Source organism: Zootermopsis nevadensis, unplaced genomic scaffold, assembly GCF_977971745.1.
Source record: "Zootermopsis nevadensis isolate Lab colony 2312 unplaced genomic scaffold, Znev_1.0 Znev_ptg000028l, whole genome shotgun sequence".
NCBI classification, from domain to species: Eukaryota; Metazoa; Arthropoda; class Insecta; order Blattodea; family Termopsidae; genus Zootermopsis; species Zootermopsis nevadensis.
This window is the reverse complement of record NW_028259160.1, coordinates 10823989-10843636: the sequence shown is the minus strand read 5'-3', so window position 1 is coordinate 10843636 and position 19648 is coordinate 10823989. Positions and strand designations below refer to the sequence as shown.

The following is a 19648-nucleotide window of genomic DNA, read 5'->3' as shown; positions in this document are numbered from 1 at the left end:
GAAACATAAATACAATCTATATTTAAAATGCAGAGTTATAAAATTTTAAAGCATGTGATACATATAGTTACTACAGTGTTTTAAAGTGTTAAACAATTTATGCCAAATTTAGGTTTTGAGTATTCTTGTTTGTTGTAAATGTCATACGGAAGAAGAAACATCCCTTGTGAATGTGAGGTTTTACCTCGCAGGAAGTTGGCTGAGACTAAACAGAGTCACATAATTATGATCCATCCTCATGGACAAAGGCAGGCATGCTCATTGCCTGATTTTGATCTTTATTTTCAAGAGATCAGAATGTTCTGGGCATTAGGCAGGATTACTCCACAATGAAGTCTAGCTTATGAACATTGTTTTTATCCATAATTGTAATCATAATTACAATTGTAATGGTTACTTTTTTGACTCTGAAAAGCTATGCATTACTTTTCTTAAATTTTGAATACTGTTTTGTGAATTTACGTTTAATGAATTTATAATAATTTTCTATCAGCCACCATAAAGATTGGAACTTTGGCACATTCTGGAATAATTTATTAGCTGTCTTTAGGATTCAGTGTGCATTATGGTGATAAGATGTGATCATGAATTAAATTGGACTATTTTATTTTTCGTCGTACTTCAGCGTGCCCCTGGTTTAACATGTCTTGTCTCCCAGTCATGTACATTCCATTCTTCTGTTATATTCTTCTCACTATAGTCTGTCAACTGCTTCTTCGCCTTCCTACTAAACCTACTCACTCTCAAGTCGATCTATCCTCTCTCGCCGGTTCTCTGCTTCTTCCGCAAGTTTTGCTGACGTCTTCACACCCTCCCCGGACTTCTGCGTTTTCTCCATAATGGCACACGCACGTAGAACAAAGGCTGGCACTGTTTCTTGCTTCTCCTGTTTCGGAATGTCCACTAGAGTCCAGTATTGGGTCTCCAAACGAATCACTTCCTGCAGACAGAGAAGTCAATATAAACTGAAAGTACCTTTCAAGATATTTTCGAAAATAGTAGTACATTTTGCTATCTGAGGTTCTCACGGTGGCGAAGATGTGAATTATGATCTTTTGTATTGTAACTCCGTGTGGTCGTGTAGGTGATTTACAAAATTTTCGAACTTCGAACGACAGTACTACATTAAGAAGCTGATAGTCTCTGAAATGTTCACCTTACATGGAACTCAAGGGCACATTACCATTTTGACAACAGCCAACCCATAGACCCTTACGTCGGATGGTTATTCCAGTGCACACCCTATTTTTTTAAAGATTTCTTTTAATATTTTATGTCCAGTTTAAAATCACAACGCCCTTGAGGCAAGTGCTGCAATTAGATTTTGTTGTAAACTGATGGACGTTTAACGCGAAAGACTTACGGATGAGCCTGCTATCCCAGACCGTAAAGACTGATTCCCTGTAAATACAAGACTGGAAGATGTGTGCAAGGAACAGATTCCTGCCGCTGAGGCCTATAGATCGAGGTTATCGTCGCGTAGGACCAAAGTTTGGAACTGCAGTATAAAAAGTTTGCATTAACACAGGTGAATATGTTGCATTGGTGGGGAAAAAAGACGTGCGTACATAATTTCAGTTAGGGAACTTCCTGTAAAGAGACAATTTCGAATACCGGCACGTAAATGGAAAGATGCTATAATAATAGATCTTGCAGAAATGGGTTGTGTGTTGCGAACTGGGTTGGATAAACTCAGGGTTGTGTTCATTGGTGTTTTCTGTGGCGACTTTAACTTTTAAGTTTGACAAAAACAGTGAAATAATGTTTGCTAGGGAGGTAGTTGTTGAAGGTCTTTGCGAGCGCCTGCAACGTTGTGTTCAAACTATCCGCTTGACAGGAGTGCCAGAGAAGTTGCTGCACCAGCACGGCGACTGTGTGTCTTCGGAGAGTTGAGATAGAATCACAAAATTCTACAGATGTGATTCATACTAATCATGCCTCCGTTTCGAGCTTGTGTTTTACTTGAAGTAGTCTTGTGATTTCTTCAGCTTGCGTCAATGTTTTAAAGGAATATTGGAAAACTCTATACGTTTGTCTATGCCCTCTGATTCTATGGAGTAGAATCTTTATTGAAAAACTAATAGCTTGTATTTTCATTGTCTTCTTTGCAAGAGTTTACCATTGGTCGCTTTCCGATGCTACATGAGTCCAGTTCACACCCTTGTACCGAATTTCTTTGAGACCCATTTTAATGTCTTCCGATCTAAGTAAGGCGTCACGAGTTATTTTTCTCACCAGGTATTCCGGCTACAGTTATTTATGTGTGTATTTCTAATGCGCAACTCGTCCTTCTTGATTTAATCACCCCGATTCACGTACTGCTTGGTAACGAGTACAAATTATGAACCTGCTCATGTAGTGTTTACTGCTTCTTTGTACTTCCTCTTTTTTAAGTCCAAAGATTGTTCCCAGACATCTCAATCGATATGAGATTTGAGGTTTTCACGGATGCGAGAGTTGACGTTGTGGTCTTGTGGCACCATATAGACTTGTAGGTGGTTGGCAACGGTTCGGATGAAACCTCTGCCTCCAGCTTCAGGGTCTATATTCCTTCTCTTCTTGCCCCGATCATCAGTACTTCCTACCCTTCCACACCCAAGTATTTCTCACTACTACTACCCAAAAGTTTGAGGTAGCTGATTCCGCCGAAAGATTTGTAACCACGGTGTCCTAAAACAATTTTTGCTAAGCCCGCAGTTTATGTTATTCCATTTAGAGGCGGGGAGGAGGTGAGAAACCAAGTTTCATGTCCATACAAAATAACATGTTAAATTATATTTTTATTTTACGTTTTTAGATAGAAGACAAAATATATTGAACTGAATTAATAACTTCCCTAACTTAATCTACTCTTAATTTCTTTTCATTTGTTGTTCCCAAATAATTTGTACGAAGTTTGCCTCATTGTCGGAGGATTAATTAGCCGCGGTATCGTTATGCTTTATTTTTGTCTTGGATTTAGTTTTATTTTAATCATTGTTATTATTGTTATTGAGTAACAATATGATCGACTTCATCAACATGATGTTCAAATTATGTCGATGATAATTAACTGATTAGCCCTGGGGCACACAAACACATGTAGTTACGAATACTGTTTCTTCGGAAACTTGTAGACAGTCAGAGGTTTCTGTCAATATTAATCTGTAAAAGACGATTGTCGGTGGCCGCAATGAAATCGCAACGATTTAATTTTAATTGAATGAATAATAATAATAATTATTATAATAATGTGTTATTGTTTTTGTCTTAGTTAGTTAGTGTAAGTATGAACTTCACTGTTAAGTATTTAATTTAAAATACAAATGCATTATTATTGTTCCTATATTTTAGCGAAAATTTTAATATGTGTTGCTGCTTGATTTACGAAACTCTAAACGGATAAAAGCGTTAATGCAGTGCGCCATACATAGATTCAGCAGTGATTTTGGTTTGTGTGTCTGGTAGAAACATGCTGTTTCCATTACTGCCGGTAGATTTTAATGACGCTTCCTGCCTGGTCCAGTCCGCGACAAAACCGGTATCCGTTTTTGGTCGAGACACGAATTAGGCCATGTTACGAATGTCATCTGTTTGGCGCTGTGGAGTATTTTACTAACAGCCTGTATGTCGTTTGTATACTGAAATAACGGAGGTAAACAGGGGTAGAGAGTATATGATGGTTTTATGGACCATTCTCTGAATAGAACAGGAGAGGTCACTTTCCCTTGGTTTTGTGTATACACGAGAAAGCTCTTCAGACATTAAGAGCAACGCTGTCATCATGTTCCTAATAAAGGATTTTAACATCGTGAAGCCTTTAGAAGGAAACCGCAAGAGTTGCTAAATACACTGTAGTAAAAGAACCCAAATATCCAACACCGCTAATGACGAAGCCCACCATTATATGTTTTATGTTTTAACGGCGATGTGAATACTGATGATCTGAGATGTCGCATCGTGTAGTAATTTGGCTGTGTACCAACGTTCTAGCAGAACATACTACGTCCATAATTAGGGTTGAAATGGGGGGATGTTGGGAAGTAGATGGTTTAGGCCACGGTGATTGGCCAGTCATGGCTCTGTTCTTCTCTTGAAACAAGAGACTGTGTTTTACAAAACAGCAAGAAAAATAAGGTAGGATAACATTCCGTTTAGGTCAATTGCACCACAGGACACGGGAGGTTGAATGGTAGCAAGCTTTCCTCTTATTGAATCTGCTTTTAACACTTTACGAGCTCAGTTTTGATTTGTGTAGTTCACCAATGTTTCAAATTCGCCAATTTTTTCGAAGGACGTAATACCTGTCCGGCATTATAATGACGAGACATGAGCCAACTACTGATATTGCCTCTGTCAAATTCTAGACGAACCCCCGTATTAGCGTTTATGTAGGCACCTGTGTTTACGTGTTCTTCTCCATGACATGCGTTTCGCCTAATAAATTAAAATCGTCAGCATAGACAGCCGATATGTTTAATATATTTTCCAGTCTCTTCTGATTTTATCGGACCTTCCTGACGGCATGTTCCAAAGCGAGTGTGGCCAGAGTAGTTAATTCGCGCCCTGACTGTGATTATTACCTTGATCATGGCCTTGAGAAGGTTGTATCTCTGGAACACGTTCCGCACTGACTTGCTGTCAGCGTATTTGGTCATCAGGGTTACCAGCGACCGCTTTGCAGTCTCGTAGCTCTCCTCCAGACGTACGCGTACTGCTCTCAGCCGTTCATTTGTTTCGATTACCTCTTCTTTCGATTGCCCGCCTGCAACGGAGAAACTCGTGTTAGGACAGAAATCAGTGGTGAACAACTTTTATATGTGGGTCGATTAGAAAAGCTCAGAATCTGATAGTGATGCAAGCCAATCGATGGTAACATTAGCATTTAATTCAACAAACATGTATGATATGTTTTCAATGAATAAATAAATCATTACCGTTATTATAATTTGTTAAGGATTAGGCTTTCGTCTTTTCCTACTTCTCCAGTACTTACTTGAAGTTCCTTCGTCCTTGACATCCTGAACTATTCGACGAACACTTTGCGTGAATTTCCCCACTAGATTCGTCCCTGCTGCAACACAAGACAAAATAGAAGAGGTTAATGTGAATGCCCCTTTTCTTGACGACATCGAATTCGTTGGAAAGCCACCGAAAGTCGCGGTCGAATTGTTATCACCCCTGTTTCGTATTCGGGAAGTCCCGGGTCAAATCTCAGCCTGGAGACCGACTATCATGACACGGTCAGTTCCTCTAGACAATTTAAGGTGTACGGATGTTTATTTTTATGCAAGAAACGTATTTATCACTTTTGTGTTGTTTATGAAAACAGTTCATCCATCTTAGGAATACCTCATGGCTATATCACGTCGAATTTTGGGTTCTGGTCCACCAGCTGTGTATCTAAACAGAAAGGAGACAGACCTGTGATATGTTTGTACATCCTTAATTTTATTTGTCTTCATTCGTAACGCCGGAAATTTCCTGCAACAGTGTAGCCAACACTGAGTTTGGGAGTGTGTAGAGCCAACGCTCTAAATAATCACGATGCATAGCTCGCGGGACAAACATGTGAATGGACAGAATGCTTTGAAGTCCTATTATTTTTAAACAGAAGTGCATAATATGAGGTCATCTGAAATGTCATGAGGTTGTAAGCTCAGATAACAGTAAGGATATTTCATTGCCAGTAACTTTATTTGTTGTGCATTAGCGCATTCGTAGAAACTTTGGAAGCTCGTCTTTGCCCATCCATATATATGAAACGGCGAGGCTTTTACTTGACGGATTTTTATGAAATTAAGTACAGGCAGTGCACTTATGTAGAAAATTTTATTCACAAGTACATCACCCTGATGATGGAGGCAGCAAGGACCTCTGAAATGCTGGTAACCTTATACCAGACAACATGGCGGGGCAACCCAGAAGATGGCCATCATCGATGCAGAGCGTGTTTGCTAGAAATGGCTAATGCTGGTTTTCTAAAGAGTACAGGAGGATTAGGACTTAGAAGCAAAGAACAAAGAAACTGCTTTAATACGTTTAAGCTACAGACATTTACATAGCTTCGGTGTGTATTGAACGAATAGTACTTCGGCAAGGCATTGTTTGGGTATATTATGTATTTCCACTTGCTTTACGTAAGAGAAAATCTCTCATCTCATATTGCCATAAAACTAAAAGGGCTTGTTTCAAAACGTGGTTTCTTTTTTTACTGGCTGTGCGATTAACTTGTGGTCTGTACTATACCTGGTTGAAATGCATTAGCCTACAACACGGTGCATTGTGTTTGCTAAGTGAGCAACGGCGTGTTCTTAACGTCGATCAGGCTATAAATACAAACGCATTGCAGTCCGTCATAAAAATTGGATTGGAATTGCTGATGTCAACAATTTTCTTAAATTCATTACTTTATAATTTTCGTCTTTTTGATTCTCTGTACAAGAGTGTCAGTACTGATTGATTTTATAAAATAGAGGAACGCTAAACAACAACTTATTTAGATGTTGTAATTAAAAGGAAATGCCCACGTTATTACAATTTTTACATTTACGAATTCCCCTTTGTTAAACTCCCCCTCTTGCTTTATTTTGAGTAAAGATTCTTACCTTCTACATGAAAAGCATAGCCTATTCCTATATAGTTCAGTGAAATACGTGTTCTGGTCGTAAATGTTTTCTCAGGAAAATAAATTCTAGGATGCGCCTAAGGTTATTATTACTCTAGGCTACTCTCATGAAAGTCAGTCTCGCGTCCTCAATTCCCGCGTATCTGTGGCGTCCGCTCCTTCAGCAGAATAAATAACCTACTTTACGCAAGACAGAATGGAAAAATGGTTACGTACAGCTATGAAAATATTTTCCCAACATTTTCTCCCTCATTTTCTTTCTGCATAATTCTTATGCCGAACTTCATACAACATTCATTGGTAGCCTCTTATGAATATCCTGTTTCAATGAATATTTAATAATTTTCGTGACGTGTCTGTGGTACGAAAAACATTCACAGAATTCGTTCTCTCGGCTCATACTTTCGTATCTGTCTGTCAAATGAGTTTCATACTGTTGCTGCCTCTAACGATGATAATAATATAACACGATGAGAAACTGATACTTGCTTAGCTGATCAAAAGGCTCCCAGTCCTTTACAGAGCGACAATGTTAACATCGTGCTTACGAGAGCCAATTACTGGACTCTTGAGTTGTTTGAATCCACTCCACACCCCATTTATTTACTACCAGTTTTAATAATATCGCCCCTAAGTCTCCCAAGTTTGTCTCTTCCTTGAATTCCTCATATCCTTCGGTAGCTGGCTACAAATCCAGCTTATCTCTACTCCTTGATTTTATCACGCAAATCATATCTGGTGAATACTAATAGAATTATAAATATTCCTTCAAAGAACCTATTTTTATCGTTTACTTCAGAAATATGTAACCGTGAAAAATGTCTGGTCTGTTTTCGAAAAACGTTTTCCTAAGTGTGACTGTGTACTTTTTGTCCACAAGAAACTTACATCTTGGTTGAATGATGTGTAAAGTAGGCCTGATAGTGAGTGGTATACAGTAGTTAATATTATTTCTTACAGATTAATGATGCTTTGATTTTGGTACACAATTTCTCCTGACATTGAGACACGAACAGGTTACAGAACAAAACTAAAATTCTTTATTACTTTTACCCTTTAAAGATCAATGGTAACTATATGTACCACCTTCTTTAACAATCAGTAACTCTGTATTTTGCATTTATTGGTTTCGTATAATTCTCATTGTAAACAGGGATTATTTTCTTAAACAGTATTAACACGTTTGTCTTTTTCATGAAGACTGTTTTTTTTTTTTTTTTTTGGGGGGGGGGGGGGTTACGACGTGAATTATTCATTATTATTTGGAAGATCTTCGACTTCAAAAGCTTAAATGACGTGTTCGAACACACACAGCAACTTGAATTTGATCTCGGCTCAAGGTGACTTAGTCAGATGTTGCATGAAAGATGCCAGTAGATGTGGCTGGGTGACGCGGGTGGCGAATTTGTCTCGCTGCTCTTGTGAGTGGCACACAGCTTCCCCGAAGATCACCCAGGCGATGCCAGCTCTGGGCTCCGCCCTCTCGCACCGCCATCGCCAGGCGGATTATCGTCGCAAGTTTGCCTCAAATACTATCTTACCCAAAAACATACACAATCAGAAATATTTAGCCCGAACGAAAGAGTAAAAAATAGAGCCGTAAACAGTCATATTTTTATAACGTCATGTCGGATTTACTATATATGTATATCTTCATAGGCAGAAATAGGAACAGTTGCAACCGTAAGTTCTGTAGCTTATATATTCTTCTTTGTGGTCTGGCCCTCTGAAACGCTTGGCACAATATGACGTATTCGAAAGATTTTTGCCCCAGATGTAAGGTATATGAACAGGAGCGCAACAAGTGAATGATCGGCCCCATTGAAAACACGTTAGACTTCTTTACGTCATATATACCTATTACAGGTATACTCGTTTATAAAAGCCTGGTGCTTCTTTTGAAATATTGTTTTCTCTATAATTACAGGTCACCGCCCGCCCTTCGTCGTTTGACTTGTGATTAACTTCCCAACCCTACGATTTGCAGCAAAATAGGTAAGTAGTTCATTTCAAACAAAATTAATAATAACATTTTAATGGAACCCAAATTATCTTAATTTTTTCTTTATAAATTCCGGTCTTCTCTTTAATCCACTCTTTTGGTCTATGAAATCGTGATTATTCTTATTTTAATGAGAAAGGATATTTCGATTCGTATAGCGACTAGCCACATGTTAGATGGTCGATTTTCGGTTCCTGGAAAGAGAGCGTTTTCTTCACGACACATCCAAAACTTGTTGTCCAGTGAGCTCTCGGAGTTCTTTCATCGGGGGTTAAGTGGTCAGAGCGTGAAGCTGACCTTTTATATCTAGTGCCAAGATGAATACGCGGAGCTTTATCTCATGTTTTCCATACGCCTTAATGTCTTTATGCTTAAGTAATCTTATGTAACAGAAGAACGTAACACCTCGTTAACGAGTTGAAATACAGCGATGAATATGTCGACAAGAAAAGTTGTGACGCCGTGCAATCTTGTAGGTGAAGGAATGTATATTAATTGGTCTGAACTGTTTTCAAGGTAACTGCCATCAAATACTAAAGCAGACCTAACGAAATATTAGTCTAAATGCACTTAAATGAGAAACTTTTTGCACTTTGTAAACGTCGTTGAGAAATAAGGCAATATAATACATTTTCGACTGGAAATTTCAAATGACAAAGACTGACAACACTGTTGTTCCTTCAGGCTGCAGAAATTCTAATGGCATCCATGCAAGTCAGGCACTTATAAAGATGGTAAAGTGCGTTGCTGTGAAGCTAGAGACATTTACTCCTGTTATTATTTTGTGTATCAAATTACGAGTGATATTATATTTTCTTGTTTGGTTTCATTAAATCGCTGAGAGAACATCTACTTAAGTGTGACTTTTATGATAGGCCGTTTATTGCCCTCAGGGTTTACTACTTTGCATTTTCAGTAATTGTGTCTTACGATGATGGAAAAAGCAAGGCTTTTACCACAAGCGTTCATAAAAGATCGCTTCTGCAAATGCATTTTCTGATTCCCAACGATATAAAATGTTGTTTATGTGAAAGTAGACACAAGAGGTCTTGAACTGTCTGGGAGGTAAGTTCTGGAACAAAAAAGGTATAAGTCAGAGTTACCTGAAATTTCTAACATCTTCCGACTATTCAGTGGCGGCATGAAAACACTTTGAGTCTACAGTTTTTTGAATAATAGGCGTATTGCACTTCCTCGTATATTCTTGTCTCAATTTGCTTATTCAGTCAGGAAATGACTGTGCGTATTTTCGCCGTTGACTAAACTCATTCTTGATCCGATTTTCATAAAATTATGTATGAATGTCTCGTGCGTTTCAAGGCCGGTTCAGCTTAACTCTCGAAATTATGAATGGTGACAGATTCCTGGAAAATATATTATCTAGAGCTAGTGATCAAATAATATTGGGTTTTTTCACGTGTTTGGTCAAAATAATAGGTATATTTATGATATCTTCGTGTTAAAGAAAACCCACTTTTCACAAAATCTGGGACTCGGTTATGTAAGTCCCCAGCCGGGCTCCATAAGTACATATTAGGCCCTAAATTTACACATAGAATAGACGTATACAGAATGCTAGTCGGAAAAGCTGAAGGGAAGAAACCACTTCATAGGTCTAGGCGTATATGGTAGGATAATATTGAAACAATTCTTCGTAAAGAAATAGGCTGCTAGAATGTAGACCGAATTTATCTGACTCAGGATAGGACGGGCTCTTGTGAATGTGGTAATGAACATTAATGTTTATAAAATATCGGGTAATTTCTTGGTAGAAGTAACAGAATGTGAAAGAAAATTACGTACTGATGAGCTACATAACAAACAAAGGAAGGAGTTGTAGCGCGCATGTTAACGATCAGAAATTCATACAACATTTAAGGGAGGAAGGAAATCACTTCTTATTATTTGGGCCAGTTTCAAGCCCTTTATAATTAATTTTATAATGGGTTACAAAACGTTTTGATCAGTGTATACAATAAAAGTGTTGATTTATAGAAAGAATTACGAATTTCATTTACCTTTGATTATATTTTAAGAAAGTCATTTTAAGTAGGCCTTGTGACTTATTCTTGCGAGATCCAGTCTGTTTGTAACAAACAACGAAATGTGTGTGATTCCAATACAGAGCACGGAGAGGTTTGATGTTTTTGGGTAGGGATATGTAGATGTGTAGTGGGTCGCGTCACAATCGATACTTGCCCAAAACTCGTATTGGGCCAGAGTGGAAGCAGCACAAGAATTCTTTGAAGCAGCAACAGCTGTTGCTTCCTTTAAAGATAGGTGTGTGATTTGCCACGGTTATTTTACATTTTGATTCCACGTCTTCAGTTTTAGTGCGTGCATGCAGAATACGAATCGACGATTTAGCCTTCTGTAACCTATCGTACTCGATCCTCGAATTCTTATACATTTTTAAGAATATGCCTGAGAGTAAATACACTTAAACCAGTTCAAGATCTAACGCTAAGTGGAACGAAAAAAGAGGGTTCCCTCTTTCACCAGTCCACGTTACATTAAGTTTCTTACGAAAGCGCAAGTAACATTACGTGCATTTTATGTTTATCGGAATTTATAACGGAATTAATAAAAATAAAATTGAAATTATTGGTAAATTGCTATGTTTCGACATGGCTTACAGCTTTGCGCTCTTAACTGCTTCGTCCGATTTGGGATCACAACGCATTTTAAACTCGTTATAATTTGTTTTCTTACAGCGACACACCTCTCATGTAACGGAGGTTAGGCCCGGCTATCTTCTCTGCCCGCATAATTCATATAGCACTTGATGGATTTCGACCTAATTTGATATTGGTGGCACACACTGAAGATTGTCGACCAAAATAATTTCTTTTCGTAACGGCACAGTAATCCCAACTTTACAAAAAGCTCACATTGAGCTTTATGTCTATTCTTTGGAAACATTTTTGTTACCGTAAGTAAAATATTATTCTTAAGTCGGTGGGACATACGCCCACTAAGCTATAAAGGATTAATCCGTCTTCGCATCCCATTTATTTAAGATCCAGTTTAATATTACATTTCCATCTATGTCTACGTCTCTAAATTTTGCTGATCAGATGACACTGGTGTTTCGTAGTATTGAAAATGTCGAGACACTTCACGTGAATTTGCGTGCTCGGTACCGGAGTTCTACGGAATATAGTTAACAGTTTTTCAATATTTATCACGAGCCACTCCATAATTAATTCCCATGTGTGTTGCATGCTGAAGGCTGCAGTTTACTTGCGTCAACCCAGCCAATTCTCAGTACACGTTGTATTTCGCTCTTGTTCCACCAGTGCTCCCTTATTTGCTAAATTAAAGGTGGCGGAAACTATTATTTACTCAGCCTTTCGTGTATACACTACGAAACAAAAATTCCAGTTTCCAGTGATGAACGTCACCGTACATAGGCGTAGGAATACTTTTACCCGACTAGAACTACTTTAACTCTCAGAAACACAAAGCTTATCTCAATTAAATATTCAGTACCTACATCACAGAAAACATATCGCGTCTCCATTACAAACATAACTTACGTAATGCTGTTTGTTAGGAAACTGTATTTATTCCGAAAATCATACGAAATCCATTAATACGCTGTGCAAAATGTAAAGTTATTGAATATTAAAGTAGGTGGTACATACAGTTACCATTGTGCTTTATAGAGATAAAATAGGATTTCTGTTTTTAAGCACGTCGGGCAGATTACAGTAGCGATAACTCTGTAGCTATGTATCCTGGAGGTCCCTTGTATATTCGTCTTGACTCGCTAGCGGCCTTATTGTCCGAAGATTAATATTGATCATCTCAATCTCTGCAATCTTATTATTGTGTAGGCTAAGCCTGCCTGATCATCATTAATGATTATTTGTCTGTCACATTTTTCCACGAGGTAAATATCACATGTTGTTGACGAGGAAACCTAAGAAGAAGAAAAACTGCAAAGTATTTTAACTTTAATATTGTTTGACGTTTTCGAGTTTCTGTTTTTAAATATTTTTCCATCGTATGAATTCGTGAAAATTTATACTACTATCCATTTTTTTAAATAGCACATGTTGTAGAATCACATCGTTTGTCTTGTTGCGTTGTGTCACCAAAGCATGCAAATACGATGTTTGTACGCATTTCATAAATATGGGATTGTTGTCTGGGATAAGCTCGTAAAATATGATAATTTGAAATTGTATGTGGACAACAGTAGTCTGACAGAGCAAACACACGTACTAAATAAAGTTTATAAAGCCATAATTGCTGTATACATAATTATTCGTGTGTAGAACGAATCATCCTTTAAATTAAGACAACACAGGTTGTTGTAACTGAATTTACATATGTATTGAGTTACTTAATGTATTAATGTCACGGCCATTCTCAAAAATAATTTAAACCCAATTTAACGTAAATATATGTCAATACAGTACTCACAGTCGAGAAATAGAATTCTACTAAATGTTACTGGTAGTAAGTGCATGGTGCTGAATCGTCATGTCGATTGTGTGTCTATTGTTTATTTAACGACGCCGTTAGATCAGAATATATAGTCTCGTATGAAAGGGCAGTTAATGAGTCTTGAGTTGGAAAAAGGCGGAAGGAAGCGGTGGTGGCCTAATTCAGGAGAGTAGCCGAATGTTCCTTGAGGGAGTGAGGAAAACCACGAAGAACCTCAGTCGGGATAGCCGAGATTTAAGTACCAAGTAGGAATGAGAATCAATGGGCTTTCGGTTCTGCAGGTGGGTTATGTGAAGGATGATTGTAGTCGCTGCATTGTGCTGAACTGTCAGGAGGGGTACGTGAACCGTGATAATAGGCAGTGTATGTGGCTGAATTGTCGAATGAGGAACGTTGAAGGTATGGAACGGGTTTTTGCAACAAGTGTTCCTCTCTCGATCTTGGGCACACTGCCAACGGCGTCTGTGTGTTGTTGGTGTTCGACCGAACTTTTATAAACTGCTATGTTCCAGAATGTTCCTTTCTCTTTGCACTCGATTATATGGGAATCTCCCGGAAACAACGGATAGGCGATCGTCGTCAGAACATAAGGACTTCCCTCGACTATTTGGACTCTAACCAAGTTAACCTACTTTCATTCCTGCTGGTTTTTCTACTCCCTATTTGTTTTATCGTGTCTTAAACCAGTGCATCTCTCTAAGTGGTTATTTTTCCGACAAATTTATACCTTCCTGTTCTAATTAACCCTTTGATATTATAACATATTCTGAGGAAAATGAAATGGAAATTTCTGTCGTACTTAGAAAAAATGTTTGCATAGCTAACTTAATTGGAGATATAGCTATAGTTACGACGATAATATTAAAATAAATATTATATAATAATGTGTGAGTGTGTGTACTTAATTGAACTTGCTAGTTATACGGCCCAGTGTTGGACCTCAGTGAATATGGTAATTGAACTTTGGATTGCGTAAAAGATGAGGAATTTCTTAATCAGTTGAGCAACAATCAGTTAATTAATAAATTCATAGATAAAAGTTCCTGGACACAACGATACTGTATTATTCGTCTTGTTAGACGTTGAGAATGCGTTCATTAGGCCTGACAATATTACTTTATGTGACTAATTTACAAGAATTCTTAATGATAAGTGGGACGAAAGTGCAGATGAGACAGCGTTTGCACTGCCGCGGTGGATGATAAGTTGACCCCGATCCTTTCGGGGTGGGGGTCGTCTCTTGGGATACCCACACCACGGCCCTGCGCAATATGCGACACTAGTGATGGATGGTCCATCCGGGAAGTTACGAGACTCGCACTACTGTCTGTGCCATGTCGACATTGCTTGTAATCAACGTGATAGTAGCCGAAGCGATTAACTGACATGATTGATTGGAGGAAATAATTAGGAATTGAATGGAAACAGAAAGACTGATTGCACCCAAATGGTCACACTTCTGATTTGCACTTCAGAAGTACCCGGTTTAAGTCTCTGCTGGTAACTTGTTACCGAGAGGGGTTTAATAGAAGGGTCTGTAAATTCCACAGCGCAGACCACATTGGAGAAATAGAAGTACATTTCAGTACTCACAGCTTCCAAATGCTTCCTTTGTGATTCTTCATCCCGCTGTGTTCATTTATTGTTCATACAAATTTCTTATCATGAATGAATTGAAACTAGCCACACGTCACGTATGACACCGCGCAGAGATAAATTATTTTTCGTTTTTTTTGTTAATTATTCTCCGTATCGAGAAACATTTCAAGAAAAGGTTTAGACCTTGATGGAATAAATATTTTATTTTGTGCGGAAGTATTTTCGTATAACGATCCTTTATTAGAAAGTCGCTGAACTCTTATTTGAGGTCTTTTGAAGTAAGGGTTAAGTCTGTTTTCGATTAAAAATAAATTGTGCGATAATATCGTATGTAAACCTACGATACGAAATGTAGTCGAAATCCATTCTAATTTCGGGGATGAAACTGAGGAACGACGCAACCAGATTTCTCACCATGCATTAATTTTATACAGTTCGTGTAAATGACGCACAATAGCACGAACCTGCTTTTAATTTGTCTTTGCTATTGAAGTTAAGTGGATAGTCAGGTTTTTGTCATTATCAGTGAATTGTGGCAGTTAATAAATAAAACTTTGCATTGTGGATAACATAATGGAAATATGTTGGAAGTTCTGTTGTATTTTATGGTAGCTTCAGTACAGACATTTAGTATGTATACTCCCCCTTTCCCCTGTCCGAAGCTGAATGTGTGTAGTATTGGGGTAATTTCAGTAACCTGTTGCTAATCAGCTCTTTGTCATGGAACATTATGCATTCACATGCTTTGTCGATGTGTTGAATTTTGCTAGTGTGGAGTATTCATAGGAAAACGTACGTAAAATAAAGTGCCTTATGTCGTTCATTTTTCAGTTATCAGAAAGCTGCTGGCATACGAGGTCTGAAGAAATTAAGTAATCACACTGATTTTGTGACGCATATAAATACTAAACTGCAGCGATTATTTTGATCTTTAAAGTACACAGATTTTATTTTATATACATATTCAACAGCATCTGAATAAAAAAATCTGGAAACTTTGTTGGAAATAATTTTCCGAATGTTCTTTCAGCTTCGTTTTCACATTGTTCTGGGTGTCTTTAAGTGATTCAAAATTGAATTCTTTAAACTAGAGTTTTGGTTTCATGAAATAAAATAATAAATAAAATAAAAATAAAATAATTATGCCAAACATGGAGCGTATGTTGATTGTACCGAAGATAATATTAACAATGAGTAATTAAATTCTGGGTAACAAATTTCAATCATTTAGGATCATCAGAGCCTGAGCTCGTAACTCGGCCGAGATCGTTACCAGATACCTTCTGAATACAAGTCTAGAGCCTCACCGAATCTGTACGTTCCTGCTAGTTCTGCTTGTAATAGTTGGATCTGGTTGGTAATTTAGAAACGTTGTAGATGGTCGTATATTTCAGTCACATTTAGCTTTATTAGCGTCAGTCGGTTTGTTTTGTTGTGTTAATGAGGTTATATAGATTTGATCGTTTCTGCTCCTTTAATCTGTTTCAGAATGTGACACAATAACTCTGGCGTGTCAGATATGTACTCTTCATTTATCTAAGAATCTAAGGGCTGTAAAATGTGTTTTACTCATTTTCGGGCTCGTATCTCCCAGTTCAGGATCATTTATGAGATTAATTGTTTGTCTCTGCAGTGCCTGAGAGCTCAAGTGGAACGTCTAATGTCGAGTATTAACATCCAGTGATTAAAATGAAGTTAATGAGTGTGGTGAGATAGCCATTTTGAGCATAAGAGTAGCAGAAAAAAATTGTAAATTTTTTAATATGGTGAATATATCCTACCATTAACTCTTCGAAGCGTGAAGCTCATTTAAACATTTACAAATTCAGTTCCTATCTGAAAGGAAACACAGCTCGTCTCCTTTACAGAGATCAGTTGATTAATACTTTTAAGGAAAATGATTGCTGTTGTTGTGGTACTCTGAATAAAACTCAGTCAAGTTAAAAATTAATTTACTTCTGATTTATTCAAGTAATGTGGCTTATAGCTTCAGTTGTTTGCACATCATGTTCTAAAATAATTTTAGGTTACTGGACATTTAACGAGATACGCTTGCGAAAATATGTGTGTAGTGTGACAGCTACTTTTATTAACTTTCCAACATTGTGCTTGTACGTGGAATAATACATTTACATCTACAATAAATCAATATCAAAGGTAACATCCGAGAGAACTTATTTCGAGAATATGTATAGGCCAACTCTTTGAATACACTTTTCTACTCTTAAGTTGTGGTTCGATTTGCCGGTTATAGTGGTCTGTTAAACGGCGCAGTTATGCAAATTTCAACCTGATTAAGCAGTCAATTTCCGTTCCTCGTTCCTTTCGTTCTCTCAAAGCACGTGATGCACGGGGATTTGAACTCGCGATTGAATAGGCGGGTAAGACGACGAGTTCGTATTGATCGACTTCAGTGGTCATAAATGAATTCCAGTTTAACTAGTGACAACTGCTACGAGATTGCTCAACAGGATTCTTGGATTAAACAACTCCATGGAACAGAGTCCTTACTGAGAAGTCAATAGTCTTTCAGCTGGTCGAGAAATTCGCTGCATTTTAAGCAACCCTGTAATTTATGACGATGTTCAAAAGAGCCCGTCACTGATTCCTATCCTGAGAGATATGTTCTACTTACTAACGTAAGACGAGTATTCAGATATTAAACAACATACGCAGTATCTTCTCGTACTTGTCTTATTGCTGTCTGGATGTGCCATCGTAGAATGGATTTTTAAGCTACCGACGTCAAGGTTTATGGAGATAAGATCTCTGTAGATAATGGTTTCAAGACTTTCTATGCGTCTTGCTACAAATATGATTGTAGGGCATGAATCCAGTCCACATCCTCACATCCCACTTTTTAAGATAAATTTTAATATTATTTTCTTACTTAAATGCAGGGACATGAGAAATGTGATATAAAATTTCAATCGGAAACCCTGCATGGGTGAGAGATTTGACGGTTATATTAAATCGGATCTGTAACTGGATTCAGGTGGCTGACAATAGATTTTAGTGGAAGGCTCTTGTAGACACGGTAATGAATACTTCGACTTCATGAAATGTGATGAACGTTTTGGCCAGCTCAGCGACTTTCAGCTTGTCAAGGAAGATTCTGTATCATGGAGATTGTTAGTAGAAAAGTTATATGTGGTTACCATCAGTAGTCTCAGTAATGAATAATTTAAAGGTGTAGAATAGGTGATATACTATTTTTATGACATTTTTGCGAATTAATTATCAAGATGGGATTAATTACGATCTGTTTTTACAAGAAGTTATATTTACTATAAATTACTTTCACCACTTTTTAAAGTTCTTTAAAGTGTGTAATAGATGCTTTCAGGTTCCATACACACGTCTATCCTGTTAATTCCGAATTTAAATTTGTTCTGTAGAGTTACATTTGTTTTGATATAGGCTGTACTTTCGTGTTGAATCATGCATGCCGAGGTGAAAGCAGAAACTCCAATTAATATGGCAAGAATACGTGCATAGGATATTCAGCACAAGAATTATCTCAGAATAATTTCCTTAGAACGTGCTGAATCTAGAGGCTGTAGTCGACGCTGAATTACAAGCTACGTGGTATTTCTCTGTAATTTCACAGATACCTGCGCCGGGAAAATAAGTCACTCACCTGAGATAATGTTCCACGTTGAAATATCACAAAAGACGTAACAGAGTGTAGCATTGGTGTACAGGGTGAATGTAAATAACAATTACGTTGTTACAGCAATAGATGGAAGCTAGTAGATCGTTGATTTGTTAATATAAATATTATTAGAATTCCCACAGTGTTACTGCGGTGAAATTCGACAAATGCTCACTTTTTTATCAATCTGTATTGCACTAAGGTTTTCCGTAGGTTTGTTAATTTTACACGTACCTTGAATATCAGGTAAAAATCCATAAATCCCAGAATTTTTACCTGTACTCCAAACCAAGACAGATTTTGGGTTTGTGACATTTGTTTCAAAAATCTCATCGCCGAGCTACAAGAATATCTTCTTGGTCTCAGGGTATAAGCATGCAACAAAATATGTTTTACTAAATTAAGTTTTATTATAATCTTTTATTAGGAAAAGATGAGTGATCATTTATTTTTGTATGCTGCTTTGTTAGAGTTGAATGTGTTAAGTACTGCTTTAGATTTTTCGTTATTCGTGACGGGAAATTTGCTAGTTGTTATTATATTGATCTTTCGTGACTGTTTCGACTCAAGGTTTTTGTTCAGAGTTGTTCTTTCTGTCTTTTATTAGAGTTTCCTCTTTCGTCTGTTGTTAATTTGTGTACACCGATAACATCTACAAATACAACTTCTCTTGTTTTCTCCAAATGAAAACCAACTCTTTTGCTGTCGACTGTTGTATGGATACTGTTAAATATGTAAAATATTCTGTGATTGGTTAATGATATTTGGCGAGATCTTCTACAGTTCGCAGTAGCCCATATGAACCCCATGTCATTTGCTTCAGTCTTGTTGTTTTGATTGGTCTGGATTCCAGTACTTTGACTTAAATCGTCATATACGAACTAACATTACGTTCACCAAGGACTTTGCTTTTTGTGTTTTGTTAATTTAGTTGTTACATGCTCTTATCTTAAAGAAACATATTAAGTAGAAGAGTGCCACAAAGAATAGGAATATATTAACGTGGAGAAAATCGTACTGTCAGGTTTTTTTACGTTTTAATGACAAGGCTTCACAGATAGCATTCTGAAACGCGAGAAGTTCGTGTTGTAGTGACCTTACGTCTTTTCATCACTCTGGAATACCCCAGGTTGCAACGTAACTGTAATCAAGGTTATTCCCAAGGCGTTTATGGCCCTGTTAGGATTCACTGAGACTTAGAACACGAACAGGCAATAAGAATATGAATGCATAGCTTTGTTTATTGCTCCCTGTAAAATTATTTTCTCGCAATAAGAAGTGGCATACCTTGCTGGAAAAATGAAACATTCATATAAAGTACAGTAACCGA

General features: G+C 37.4%; 2 protein-coding genes across 3 annotated transcripts in view; one reads left to right on the top strand and one right to left on the bottom strand.

Moving 5' to 3' along the window:
* The window catches only part of LOC110834761 (protein transport protein Sec24C), a 104066-nt gene that overhangs the window by 13897 nt on the left and 70521 nt on the right, over positions 1-19648 (top strand). Inside the window, exon 3 of the mRNA XM_087357025.1 lies at positions 8535-8602. The gene's annotated coding sequence lies outside the window, so the exon portion shown is untranslated. The remainder of the gene's footprint in view (positions 1-8534; positions 8603-19648) is intronic.
* The window catches only part of LOC110834756 (uncharacterized), a 77606-nt gene that overhangs the window by 11718 nt on the left and 46240 nt on the right, over positions 1-19648 (bottom strand). For both annotated transcript variants that reach the window (XM_022074222.2, XM_022074221.2), the window contains exons 3-5: positions 4976-5053; positions 4563-4744; positions 742-940 (exon numbers count right to left, since the gene is read on the bottom strand). In XM_022074222.2, the coding sequence (XP_021929914.1) occupies positions 742-940; positions 4563-4744; positions 4976-5053 (459 nt within the window). The remainder of the gene's footprint in view (positions 1-741; positions 941-4562; positions 4745-4975; positions 5054-19648) is intronic.